At 37.7% G+C, this 14,129-nt stretch overlaps 1 protein-coding gene across 2 annotated transcripts in view; it reads right to left on the bottom strand.

Annotated features, from left to right (window-relative positions):
* Positions 1-14,129, bottom strand: part of fstl5.L (follistati like 5 L homeolog) — a 286,103-nt gene that overhangs the window by 98,862 nt on the left and 173,112 nt on the right. For both annotated transcript variants that reach the window (XM_041589323.1, XM_041589325.1), the window contains exon 7: positions 12,038-12,204. In XM_041589323.1, coding sequence (XP_041445257.1) covers positions 12,038-12,204 — 167 coding nt within the window. The remainder of the gene's footprint in view (positions 1-12,037; positions 12,205-14,129) is intronic.

Below are 14,129 nucleotides of genomic sequence, written 5' to 3'. Positions count from 1 at the left end.
GGAAGGGAAGTTGGTGACTAAACATTTTAGAAAAACAGCAGCCACTAACTCCCTCCTGAGTTTCTCCAGCTTCCATCCACATCCAGTAAAAAAATCAGTCCCTACCGGCGAATTTCTAAGACTCAAGTGGAACTGCTCGTCTATAGAATATTTCAAGGAACAAGCTAAGGAACTTAAAAATAGGCTTAAGCAAAGAGGCTATTCTGGCAAACTAGTGAAAAAGGCTTATCACAGAGCACTGGTTACTGCTAGAAGTGAACTATTAGTGACCAAGGAGAAAACACAAGATTCCAGTAACATGGTCAGATTTATAACAACCTATAATACTGACAGCTCACAGATACAAGCCATTATGGATAAACACTGGCCCACACTCCTGGATGATGAAACCCTTGGAACGGTACTACAGAAACGAGCATCAATATGCTATAAGAGAAGCCCTAATCTAAGGGACATGCTCACTAGGAGTCACTTTCAAATCTCACGAAATGTTACTCAAAAAAACTGTGGGTGCTTTCCCTGTGGGGACTGCAATATGTGCAACAAATTGCGAAAAATTACCAGCTTCGAAGATCGGTTTGGCAAGATTCATATGATCAATAGTTATATAAACTGTCGAACCCAAGGTGTAATCTATTGCATTGAATGCAATAATTGATATATAGGGATGACTACACAAATGTTGAAAGTGAGACTACAACAACATTGCTGCTAGAATTCAGACATCTAAGACAAATGTTTCTCTATTTTGCTTTCCATGTACGCTACATAACAATTGGGGACAATATTGTCTGTGGTTTTACTTGCCCTATACTATTAAAGAATGGCAGGTTATTACCTTCAGAAATTACTTAGGATTAGGAATTTTGCTTGAATGTTACTCAGTAATGCCTGGAAAATTATATACAGGTATGGGACCTGCAGAATGCTCAGGACCTGGGGGGTTTCTTGCCGGCGGGAAGGAATTTTGGGGAGATTAGTTGCTTAGTGCCACCACCCTAAAAACTGTCGTGGTTATGTAGGAGTCAATGACAGAGGTTCCTTAAACCATTTGCAGATTTTAACAGCCTGCATGATGTTTGAGCTTTTATTTTTGGAGGGTTTTTGCGAGAAAACTAAATTCAACTTTTCAGGTTTCGAAACTCGAACTTGCATAATCTACTTTTTCCGTTTGAGTTTTTTCTTTTGCCTTTGATAAATAACCCCATTAAGATACAAAGGACATGAGAGAGGATGTTTGCTGTTTTTTTTTTTTTTTAAAAAAAGGCACAAAGGTAAGTTTGTAATATGATTCTGTTAATTTATTAAAGATTATTTGCCCTTCTAAATAATCCTTAAAACAGTTCAAGGGTACAGGAAGATTAATTTGGAAACATGTGTCAATATTTACTATTGACTGTCCTCTCATTACACATTCTCAGTACTGGCCTTTGTCACTAGAGATGTCGCGAACTGTTCGCCGGCGAACTTGTTCGCGCGAACATCGGGTGTTCGCGCTCGCCGGAAGTTCGCGAACGTCGCGCGACGTTCGCCATTTTGGGTTCGCCATTGTTGGCGCTTTTTTTTGCCCTCTCACCCCAGACCAGCAGGTACATGGCAGCCAATCAGGAAGCTCTCCCCTGGACCACTCCCCTTCCCTATAAAAACCGAAGCCCTGCAGCGTTTTTTCACTCTGCCTGTGTGTGCTGAAGAGATAGTGTAGGGAGAGAGCTGCTGCCTGTTAGTGATTTCAGGGACAGTTGAAAGTTTGCTGGCTAGTAATCGTTTTGATACTGCTCTGTTATTGGAGGGACAGAAGTCTGCAGGGGTTTGAGGGACATTTAAGCTTAGGTAGCTTTGCTGGCTAGTAATCTACCTTCTACTGCAGTGCTCTGTATGTAGCTGCAGTGGGCAGCTGTCCTGCTTCTGATCTCATCTGCTGACTGCTGCAATAACAGTAGTCCTTGTAAGGACTGCTTTTATTTATTTTTTTGTTGTTTTACTACTACTACTACTACTACTACTATAAGAGCCCAGTGCTATTAGTCTAGCAGTGTTGGGGAGTGGGACTGGTGTGCTAATCTGCTGCTCCTAGTAGTTCAGCAGCACCAACTTTAATTTTTTTTTTTTAATATTCATTTTTTTTTTATTTTACTTTTTTTTATTTTACTACCGCTGTAGTAGTGTATAAGTTGACCTTTTAGGCATTATTTGCCCTGTAGGCATTATTTGCACACTGTTTTCTTCAACCCGCCATCGAGCTGTGTGACCTTGTTCCCATTCTGTCTAAATATCCATAATATTACCGTCTCCAGAAAAAACACCGGAGTCACTTTTTTCAAGCAGCATTCATATATTTTACGTAATCCGTATCCACCGCTGTAGTAGTGTATACGTTGGCCTTGTAGGCATTATTTGCACAGTGTTTTCTTCAACCCGCCATCGAGCTGTGTGAGCTTGTTCACATTTTGTCTAAATATTGATAATATTATCGTCTCTAGAAAAACCACTTGAGTTACTTTTTTTCAAGCAGCATTCATATATTTTACGTAATCCGTATCCACCGCTGTAGTAGTGTATACGTTGACCTTGTAGGCATTATTTGCACACTGTTTTCTTCAACCCGCCATCGAGCTGTGTGAGCTTGTTCACATTTTGTCTAAATATTGATAATATTATCGTCTCTAGAAAAACCACTTGAGTTACTTTTTTTCAAGCAGCATTCATATATTTTACGTAATCCGTATCCACCGCTGTAGTAGTGTATACGTTGACTTTGTAGGCATTATTTGCACAGTGTTTTCTTCAACCCGCCATCTAGCTGTGTGTATTATCGTTTCCAGAAAAACCAACTGAGTTTTTGTTGTTGTTGTTGTTTTTTTAAAAATAATGCCAGGCAAAGGCAGGCCGCCACGCAGAGGCCGTGCTAGGGGCCGTGCTGCTATGCAATCCTGTGGCCCTAGCAAATTGCCCAGTTTTAAAAAGCCAATGACCCTGAACTCCCAAAATGCTGAAGAGGTAGTTGACTGGCTTACACAGCACACCCCATCCTCTACCGTTTCTAACTTTACCACAACATCCTCCTCATCCTCCACTGCTATGGCCACCCCACGTAACACTTCCTCCACCACCGGTGCCCCTTCTTCACTGGGGTCAGAGGAGTTATTTTCCAATGAGTTTCTTGAACTGAGTAATGCGCAACCATTATTGCCAGAAGAAGATGAAGGAGATGAGGACCTTACACCAGATTTAATTCTGGCAGAGAACACGATAGAGATGGACATACGATGTTGACCTTGTAGGCATTGTTTGCCCAGTTTTTTTGGCCGCAGCCACTGAAGCACAGAGGCCAGAAAAAATATGCCATATAAATGCTGAAAATAGTCATTTTTTGCCATACGTTGACTCAACGTATATGGCAAAAAATGACTATTTTCAGCATTTATATGGCATATTTTTTCTGGCAACTGTGCTTCAGTGGCTGCGACCAAAAAAATGCATATTTTCTGCATTTATATGGCATAATTTTTCTGGCCTCTGTGCTTCAGTGGCTGCAACCAAAAAAATTTATATTTTCAGCATTTATATGGCATAATTTTTCTGTCAACTGTGCTTCAGTGGCTGCGACCAAAAAATGCATGTTTTCTGCATTTATATGGCATAATTTTTCTGGCCTCTGTGCTTCAGTGGCTGCAACCAAAAAAGTTTATATTTTCAGCATTTATATGGCATAATTTTTCTGTCAACTGTGCTTCAGTGGCTGCGACCAAAAAAATGCATATTTTCTGCATTTATATGGCATAATTTTTCTGGCCTCTGTGCTTCAGTGGCTGCAACCAAAAAAATTTATATTTTCAGCATTTATATGGCATAATTTTTCTGGCAACTGTGCTTCAGTGGCTGCGTCCAAAAAAACTGGGCAAACAATGTCTACAAGGTCAACGTATGGCGAAAAATGACTATTTTCAGCATTTATATGGCATATTTTTTCTGGCAACTGTGCTTCAGTGGCTGCGTCCAAAAAAACTGGGCAAACAATGCCTACAAGGTCAACGTATGGCAGTTGTTTAAAGAGAACAGTAGATTACTAGCCAGCAAAGCTACCTAAGCTAAAATGTCCCTCAAATCCCTGCAGACTTCTGTCCCTCCAATACAGAGCAGTATCAAGCAGATTACTAGCCAGCAAACTTACTATCATCTGTCCCTGAAATCACTAACAGCTCTCCCCCTACACTATCTCTTCCAAGCACACACAGGCAGATTTTTCAGATACATTTTTGCCCTTGATCCCCCTCTGGCATGCCACTGTCCAGGTCGTTGCACCCTTTAAACAACTTTAAAATCATTTTTCTGGCCAGAAATGTCTTTTCTAGATGTTAAAGTTCGCCTTCCCATTGAAGTCTATGGGGTTCGCGAACCGTTCGCGAACCGCTCGCGTTTTTGCGCAAGTTCGCGAATATGTTCGCGAACTTTTTTTCCGACGTTCGCTACATCCCTATTTGTCACTGAGCAAGAATGTCCAGAGAACGATTAGTAATTATCATACCTTGATTCAAGGAACAGGCTTATATAAGATGCTTGAGAGCTCAGTATTATGGAGATTGTGAATTTAGTAAAATTTAAGTATAGGTTAATTCATTAGGCTTAACTGCCTAATTGCAGCTAACAGGAACAAGTACATGAAATGACTGAAGTTCATTCTAAGCATTTAGTTTCCAAAGAGCCAATGAATAAGATAATTGGTCCAAAAATGCATCTGGAGCAGAATAATCTTCCAATCACAGTGGAAAATAATCAGTTAATTTTATTTCCCCTAGTCCTACATTTCTGCAGTGCAGTATATCAGCAAATTTTTCTTCACTTATAAAATAGACCGATGAATATGGTATGGTATGAATCCAATACACTATGGCACGTTGGAATTGAGATATACTGTATGTCAGTTTTTTAACGCACTTTCTCTACTTTCAAGTAACCCCAAAGATGAAGTGATGTAAACTTTCTCAATGTGCTTCTCTAAGCACTTTTTGCAATGCACATTACTTTTCCATTGTTTCTGTTATTTTTATTTTTAGACAGCTAATACCAGGATTTTGGCTCAACTAAGAGGCCCATGTATGATTACCTGAGCTTTCATGCTGAGGCAGAAAGGAAACCTTATGCGAGTTAAATAATCTTACAGCCGAAAAAACACAAGCACCAAAGAAAAGCAAAGTTTTTCTTCATTACAAAGTTTGGGCAAACTTTTTTCAGCATGAAACTCCACATGATTAGTAAACTCATGCAGAGTTTCCTTGAGCATGAAAGCTCAGGCAATCATAAATGGACCCCAAAGAGTCAGCAACCAAAGGATGAACTGAATACAGGAAATTCACGTGTGGCATTTCAAAGAAACAAGTGTTTTTTTTTAAACAGGTTGGATTTCCAAAATTACAATAAACTATATTTCCATTATTGGATAAAATTTTTGATAAGAATTATTAAGGGGCAACTTCGACTTCAATAGTTTGCCAAATTAAACCTGCCGAAGTGCTATGTTAGCCTTTGGGGATCTTCTTCAGCAGTTTTCTAAGTCTTCACACATCGAAGTAAAATCGTTCGTTCGTGCGCTACAATCGTTTGAATCGTTCGATTGGAACGATTTAATTATTTGATCGAACGATTTTACTTCGATCATTTCGATGGCCAAATTCGGTGAAAAATACTTCGACTTCGATATTTGAATTCGAAGTATTTTGATTCGATGGTCGAATTTCAAAGTATTTTACACTTCGAAATTCGACCCTTGATAAATCTGCCCCTAAGCGTCAGTATTTTTTTCCAAGAAGTAATGACACTTAGGGGCAGATTTACAAAGCTCGAGTGAAGGATTCGAATTAAAAAAACTTCGAATTTCGAAGTGTTTTTTGGGCTACTTCGACCATCGAATGGGCTACTTCGACCTTCGACTACTACTTCGACTTCGAATCGAACGATTCGAACTAAAAATCGTTCGACTATTCGACCATTCGATAGTCGAAGTAGTGTCTCTTTAAGAAAAACTTCGACCCCCTACTTCGGCAGCTAAAAGCTACCGAAGTCAATGTTAGCCTATGGGGAAGGTCCCCATAGGCTTGCCTGTGATTTTTTGATCGAAGGATATTCCTTCGATCGTTGTATTAAAATCCTTCGAATCGTTCGATTCGAAGGATTTAATCGTTCGATTGAACGAATAATCCTTCGATCGTTTGATCGCAGGATTTGCGCTAAATCGTTCGACTTCGATATTCGAAGTCGAACGATTTTAGTTCCTAGTCGAATATCGAGGGTTAATTAACCCTCGATATTCGACCCTTCTTACATCTGCCCCTTACAGTAACAGTTCATTAAAAAAAATACAGATTCAATTGTTAATCCCCGCAGTAACTTGCATTGCAGACATTTCAATGCAATGTTTCTTTGTTTTTGGGGAATGACCATTTGTCATTAGAAGATGAATGACCTATTGTATATGATACTTTGGACAAATCTTATTTTTTCTCTAAAAATGTGTGTTGTTTTATTTTTCTCTAAAATTCTAAATATTTGAAATTTTAAACTGCAAAAACCACAAAAAAACTCTAATACAAAACTTCAGCAAGTAAAATCAGTTGAGGTCGAAGTCAATGGGAACGGCGCTGATTCAATTGGACCTTTTTTTAACCATTAAGACTTTTAGAGATTTTCCAATTTTAGAGATTTTTTCCCGTTTAAACTCTTTTTATTCCGATGTTTTATTAACTTTCAAGGCATTTGTGGTCTTAGAGAAAATTAGTTTAATTGTGGTATCAAAAAGCTCTAATACCACTAAAATTTAACCTTTAATAAATATGGGCCTATAAATATGACAAAGATTTGCGTCTACAGACCCCATTTGCAGTAATAGGGCACACTACAAGAAACAATCAGAAGCAGCTCCTACAAAGTAGTCAATCTTGTCTGTAACTACTGCATGCCAGATGTTATGACAGATGTAAGGTTAACTTTTTCATTTACAAAGAGGCTGTCAAAAAGCAAACATGAACTGTGTAATTTAGTCCCTGTTAAAGGGATACTGTCATGGGGAAAAATTTTTTTTCAAAATTAACCAGTTAATAGTGCTGCTCCAGCAGAATTATGCACTGAAATTAATTTCTCAAAAGAGCAAACAGATTTTTTTATATTCAATTTTGAATTCTGACATGGGGCTAGACATATTGTCAATTTCCCAGCTGCCCCAAGTCATGTGACTTGTGCTCTGATAAACTTCAATCACTCTTTACTGCTGTACTGCAAGTTAGAGTGATATCACCCCCTCCCTTTTTCCCCTCAGCAGCCAAACAAAAGAACAATGGGAAGGTAACCAGATAACAGCTCCCTAACACAAGATAACAGCTCCCTGGTAGATCTAAAAACAACATTCAATAGTAAAAACCCATGTCCCACTGAGACACATTCAGTTACATTGAGAAGGAAAAACAGCAGCCTGCCAGAAAGCATTTCTCTCCTAAAGTGCAGGCACAAGTCACATGACCAGGGGCAGCTGAGAAATTGACAAAATGTCTAGCCCCGTGTCAGATTTCTAAATTGAATATAAAAAAATCTGTTTGCTCTTTTGAGAAATGGATTTCAGTGCAGAATTCTGCTGGAGCAGCACTATTAACTGATGTGTTTTGAAAAAAACATGTTTTCCAATGACAGGATCCCTTTAAGGTGTTAGCCAGGATTCGGGGGTTCGGCCGAATCCAAAATAGTGGATTCGGTGCATCCCTAGTTTTGTCCCAAAAAACTTGACTGGATTTTAGTAAATAACCCCCTAAATGTAAGCATTTTCAGCTAAAAAAATCTGAGAACATAAACAGTTCCTGGGATGGGATGACAAAATAACAACAAAAGTGAAAAGAAATTAAAAATGCAGGTGAATGTGTGTTACATAAAAAGACCCATTTAGAATGCTTACATCTACTACAGAATAGACTCTACTAAGCACTTCTGTTAACTCATTTAAAAAACAATTACTGTATGGTGCAGGCCCTGGACATGATAACTGAGCCAGTTTCCACAGAGTTCCATTTAATATAATAAATGGACTAAGCGAACTCTGTGAGATGTCAATACTGTGGCTCCATCGTTTTAGCAGAATCAACAACAACAAAGTACAGCTTCATGTTTTCTTTGTAAATACCACACATGCAGAACTCATGTACAAAATATGATATTCTCCATTCTACAAGGATTTCTTGGAAAGATATAGAGCTTCTAACAAGACTAATAATATCTTAGTACGTCAATAACATGTTATCTTATATGAAAAACCTTGCTGTTTATGTTAATAGATAGTCATGAGTGAATTTTTTCACCAACCATTGAATTGCAGCAAAATTCAGCTTTTTGCCATCTGCATTTTTTTTGCTAAACTGCGGCAAAAATTGGCAGCGGAAAAATTTGTTTGCGTTTTGTGAATTTTCACCATTTTGTGAATTTTTTCATAGTTCATAGTTTCTCGAATTTTTCATAAACGCAAAACAGGATATATTCGCTCATCCCTATTAATAGATATTGAAATGTTTATAATATCACTTAGGGGCAGATTTATCAAGGGTCGAATTTCAAAGTAAAAAATATTTCGAAATTCGACCATCTAATTAAAATACTTCGACTTCGAATATGGAAGTCTAAGGATTTTTCACCAAATTTGGCCATCGAACGATCAAAGTAAAATTGTTGGATCGAACGATTAAGCATACGATCAAATGATTTTACTTCGATGTGTAAAGACTTAGAAAAATGCTCTAGAAGGTCCCCATAGGCTAACATAGCACTTCGGCAGGTTTAATTTGGCGAAGTATTGAAGTAGAAGTTTTTTTAACGAGACAGTACTTCGATTATCGAATATTCAAACGATTTTTACTTTGAATCGAATTAGAAGTAAATTCGAAGTCATAGTATCCTATTTGATGGTCGAAGCATCTAAAAAATTATTTCAAATTTTTTTACTTCCAAAATTACCTCAAATTCACTTCGACCCTTGATAAATCTGCCCCTTAGATTGCAGTTATAATAATTCCATTTTATATGTATAAATGCTTTTGTGTTCACTGTTCCAGAGCCTGACCTCCTCTAGTATTGACTAGATGAATGGATGTTACTAAATAATAAACTCCAATAGGCACCTTACAAACAAGTGATTTTATATAAACTCATCTCTCTTCTTCTTTTCCTCTTTATGTCTATTCTCAATGCAGCTGCATACACAGTATACAGAATTAAATATCAAGAATGGTTGGAACCTGTTTTTTTTTACAGCAATCGGTCTTTCTAAAAAGTGGAACACTATGCCTAAGGCTACAAAAAACATTTAAGCATTAAAATCCCCATCAATGTGAGTTTATGTTGGTTCAATTATCATCGTTACACAGAAGGGTCCTTTTATTACATAGAAAGCAAAATGAATAACTGTGGGTATATTAAAGCTTTATGGATCTTCGGATGGGTTTCCAGACCCATACCTAAACTAAATTAAAGCCAAAGAAATAATGATTTGTAGTGAGAATTTGGCAAACTGATTTGTAATTTCCCAAAAAACAGTTTATTTGAAACATTTATTTGAAAATAAAGAAAAATATAGATCGTGGTCAGTTGAGTGTGAGTACCACATGGGGACATTGCAGCTGTCTCACTAGTGTGGATGACCATGAATTAGTGCAGTGTATTTCCTTGTGTACATAACATTGCCCTATTTAGCTATGCTATCTGTGCATATGATTATGCTCATTAAAGCATGCAATCATTAAGCCATCTAATTAGAGGCCATTTATAACATTGGGGGCACAAATACAAGAGCACTAAGGGCCCCACAGGTTTGTAGCTCTTTGCAGGAGAGAGGAGACACATCTCTGCCCTGCCCCTACCTCCTGACTTTGGGTATAGGACTCTGCCTCCTTCCACAGTGGAAAAACTGGAAAAAAAATTAACAATTGTGGCATTTTTTACACTTTGCACCCTGTTTTACTTTGCAATGGTAATGACGTCATTCCAAAATAATTTTCATGTCAGTCAATAAGGGGTTGGAGTTTGTCAATACATGTTCATAAAGGTCAGTGCAAATAACTCTAGTGTTGTGTTCTCTTCAGAATCTAGGCAGTTCTTCTTTTTTGTGTGCCATTTCTTCCTTCCTCTATCATAAGGTTGGGATTAATATACTTAAAGGAGAACTAAACCCCTATCCACTACCCCACCCACTAGATTTTTTACGCTAAAAGTATTATTCAACAGTTAAAGGAGAACTAAACCCTACCCTAAAGAGAAAAGCCCCATCCATTACCCTCCATTGTCCCCCCTCCCACTTCCTCCCTGCATAGTCTATAATTGCAAAAAGTATCCCTGAATGTAACACTAACTTCCATGCAGAGTAGAACAACGGAGCTCATACAGTAGGTGGCATCTTCCTCATCGTCGTTTTTCCTCTATTCTCTTCCTTCCCTTCGGCAATTTAAGGAGCTTTCTGATCCATATACAGTTGGCACGAATACCAGACTGGCTCCAACTGTGCATGCGCTAAATAGCTCAGTGTGGGCAGTCCCTTTCTGAAGAAAATTGAAGATGTGGAAGATGGCGCCCATGAGCTCTGCTGATGCTACTCTGCACGGATACGACAGTGTGATATTCAGGGACACTATTTACAGTAATTAACTATGTGGAGGGGAAGCAGAGAGGGGGGACAATGAAAGGTAATGGATGTGGCTTTTCTCTTTATGGTAGGGTTTAGTTCTCCTTTAACCCCTGAATAATACTTTTTAGCACAAAAAATCTACAATGCAAATAAAAATGAATTTGTAAATTGTATTATATAAGCATTGTGATTATATTCTATTCACTTTTTCCTGCCGCATTCTCTTTTGGTCATATGTCTTAAAGATTCATTTCTCAGCAGAGATCCTGCATATATTACATCTCCAATGACTGCTGTGTAACTGAGCAAGTTACGCAAATAAATAAATTATGAAAAATGTCTGTTTACAGAACGATTATCCAGATTTCCTGTGTTTATAGTGCAAAAATCAGCATATAGTATAGTATGCAGAAATACAACCAATACAAAGCTCATAATCTATAATACACGGACACCATAGTTTACTACTAAAATAGGAATTCCAAATGTACTTGGGGTTGTAAGTGAATAGGAAGGTAGGAGAATTTTTCATTAAAACAAATTGGATTATTTCTGCACATTTGTCATCGCTGCTTCGTGAGGCAGACTTGCAAATGACAAAATATTGCAGATCTGTGAAGTGAAGCATTATGCTTTGAATGTCTGTACACAATTATTATACTGGAAATTCTAAATATTTTATATGTGACTGACAAAACATTTAAATAACAGCCTGCTTCCCCTACATCCATGCACCTCCAAAATATTTATATAGAGGTAAAGCAGTAGAGACTTACACACTGATCTTGAATAAGTAAGTACAGCTATTGAAGCTATTATCCAGAATGCTAGGGACCTGGGGTTTTCCGGATACTGGATCTTTCTGTAGTAATGTAGCAGGATTCCAGGATTTGGTTCGGGATTAGTGATGGGTGAATTTGCCCCGTTTCGCTTCGCCGAAAAATTCGCGAATTTCGCGCGAATTTCGCGAAACGGCGAAAAATTCACTATTTTGGATCGTCAAAAACGGGCGCCGGCGTCAAAAACGAGACGCCAGCACCCGTTTTTGACGATCCAAAATAGTGGATTCAGTGCATCCCTACTGTAATGTGGGTCTTCATACTTTAAGTCTACTAGAAAACCATGTAAACATTAAATAAACCCAATAGGCTGGTTTTGCATCCAATAAGAATTAGTTATATCTTTGTTTGGATCAAGTACAAGGTACTGTTTGAGTATTACATAGAAAAAGGAAATCGTATTTTAAAAATATGGATTATTTGGCTAAAATTTAGTCTATTGGAGAAGGCCATTCTGTGTTTCGGCGCTTCCTGGATAACGGGTTTCCAGATAATGAATCCTATACTCAAATTTAGACGCAGAAAAACTAAAGATTTGTTAGCAACTTACACTGATATCTTCTAAATCCAAATTGTTGAGAATCACATTGTTACGCTTCCAAATAATGGGAGGCCTTGTATTTCCTTGGATGGTGCAGATTAAGACAACACTTTGTCCGACAGTTACAGTTGTGACTCTAATGAGCTGATCTTCGGGAAGGCTCAGTTGAACAATTTCTGAAAGCAATAGAGATTATTTCACAAGAAATTCTTTGACTGTAATGGTAATACAAAAGGCTTATGCTCAAATGAATAAAACACTTCCCCACATATTTGAAATAATAGGTCATTCTGACATTTCTATTACATTGACTGACAACTATCACCTAGAAGGAAAGATTCAATTCAGCCGAGAGTGTTACAGAGAAGCAGTTATACTAAGCATGACAGATTTTACCTCCAGGTACATACATTATTTAAAGGCCAAACAATGCTTTCTGCATAATAAAGTGCTTAGGGATTGTAATGCATATGGGCATGCTTTTTTTGCACTGCATTCAACATTTTAAAGAATGAATTTGACTGACAAATACTTATTTAATAAAATTGATGATATAGCAAACTACATGGCACTTGGATATGAATGAAATGAGCCATTATTGACATCATCATGATCCTGTGTTTTAATTAAGAGAAGAAAAAAGGAACCTTGTTTGGTAACTGTATCAACACTACACCTCTGTATTTCACCCACCTCTCTCCACGATTAGTTTCAGTTTGTTATGCAATTTAAAGGAAACCTTAATTGATACAATAACCCAAAACAGAAACTATGTTGACAATCTTTGAAATGAACTGATAACACCAGATTAACATGTTACAAAGTTGCTTATTGTTTAAAGTCTAGTGAAACTGACTCTTCTCTGCAGAATATGACAAATCATATGCCGTATTTACCTTCAAACACCTTTAACAATTAATTCTAATAAAAACCTTTACACTTGGTATTGTCCGTTATTTTATTCCAGTTTAACCCACACGGTCAATAGCCAGTTGAACTAAGGATTGGGAGTTCGTTACTCCCTATTAAATCACTTATGATTAAAGGTGCCGTTTGCCTTGTGAGGATTCAGGTTCATTCAAAAGGATTCAATTCACTCTCAATATTCTTAGCCAATTTAACCAATAAGGGTTAACAATTATAATTCATAAATATAAAGTGACCTGTGCAATTAGTTCAAAGTTGATTAATTTTTATATGCTCTATTTAATAAAGTGCCATGTGCAATCAATTAGTTCACCATTCCATTTAGTGATTAGTGCATAAATTAATTAAAATCTGAGAGTTAATCCTTATGGTCACATTAAAAAACCCCTGGTTATCGATCTCTGGTTAGAATTGAGAAAGGTGAAATTGTATAGAGGGTGGAGTTGCTCCCAAGATTCTAGCTATAGTTTTTATAAGTCCCTAGGAGCACCACAAAGATGTAGAACGACAGGACCTGTAAGGCTGCGGTCTCAAAAGTACCTTTTCTAACTGTTTGAGAGAGGCTGTCTAAACCTGTAAAACCGCAAACCCCACAGTCCTTAGAAGGGAAAATAGATCAGTAAAGGAGTCTGAGAATATTAAAAGAATTTTCTGTTTCAATCCCACCCCACCATCCGATGGTTCAAAGCTAAAAACAAGGAGACCGTCAGTTGCCCTGACGCACGTTTCGCAATTCGCTTTTTCAAAAGGCAATTACCGCTCGCCTTCCGACGCGGTTCTTTATAGCCGCATTCACTTCCGCATATCTTCTGCGCTGACGTCATCCTCTCGCGAGACCACATGCACAGACGTGCATCTCAATGAGTTTCAATGACGGGCGCATGTCTTAATTCCCGATCCAGAGATGTGGGGGACTTCTTTGTAAGTTAACCCCTACAGTACTGGACTAAAATTGGTGATTTTGGGGAATTAGATGTAGCGGTTTCTATACTAATAAAGATACCTTCAAACCTCTATCATGTAATCCTATCGTTACTACCATTATGATTTTTGATATTGTTCAAAGATATGCTGTAAATAGATTGTTTTCATGATCCTGTGTTTATGACAAGGCTATATGCACAGTAAATGCATGAACACACATATACACATTCATAAATTGGCAACATAAATG

The sequence above is a fragment of the Xenopus laevis genome, chromosome 1L, assembly GCF_017654675.1.
Source record: "Xenopus laevis strain J_2021 chromosome 1L, Xenopus_laevis_v10.1, whole genome shotgun sequence".
Lineage (NCBI taxonomy): Eukaryota > Metazoa > Chordata > Amphibia > Anura > Pipidae > Xenopus > Xenopus laevis.
Note: the sequence above shows the minus strand (reverse complement) of the source record. Positions and strands in the feature narration are given on the sequence as shown.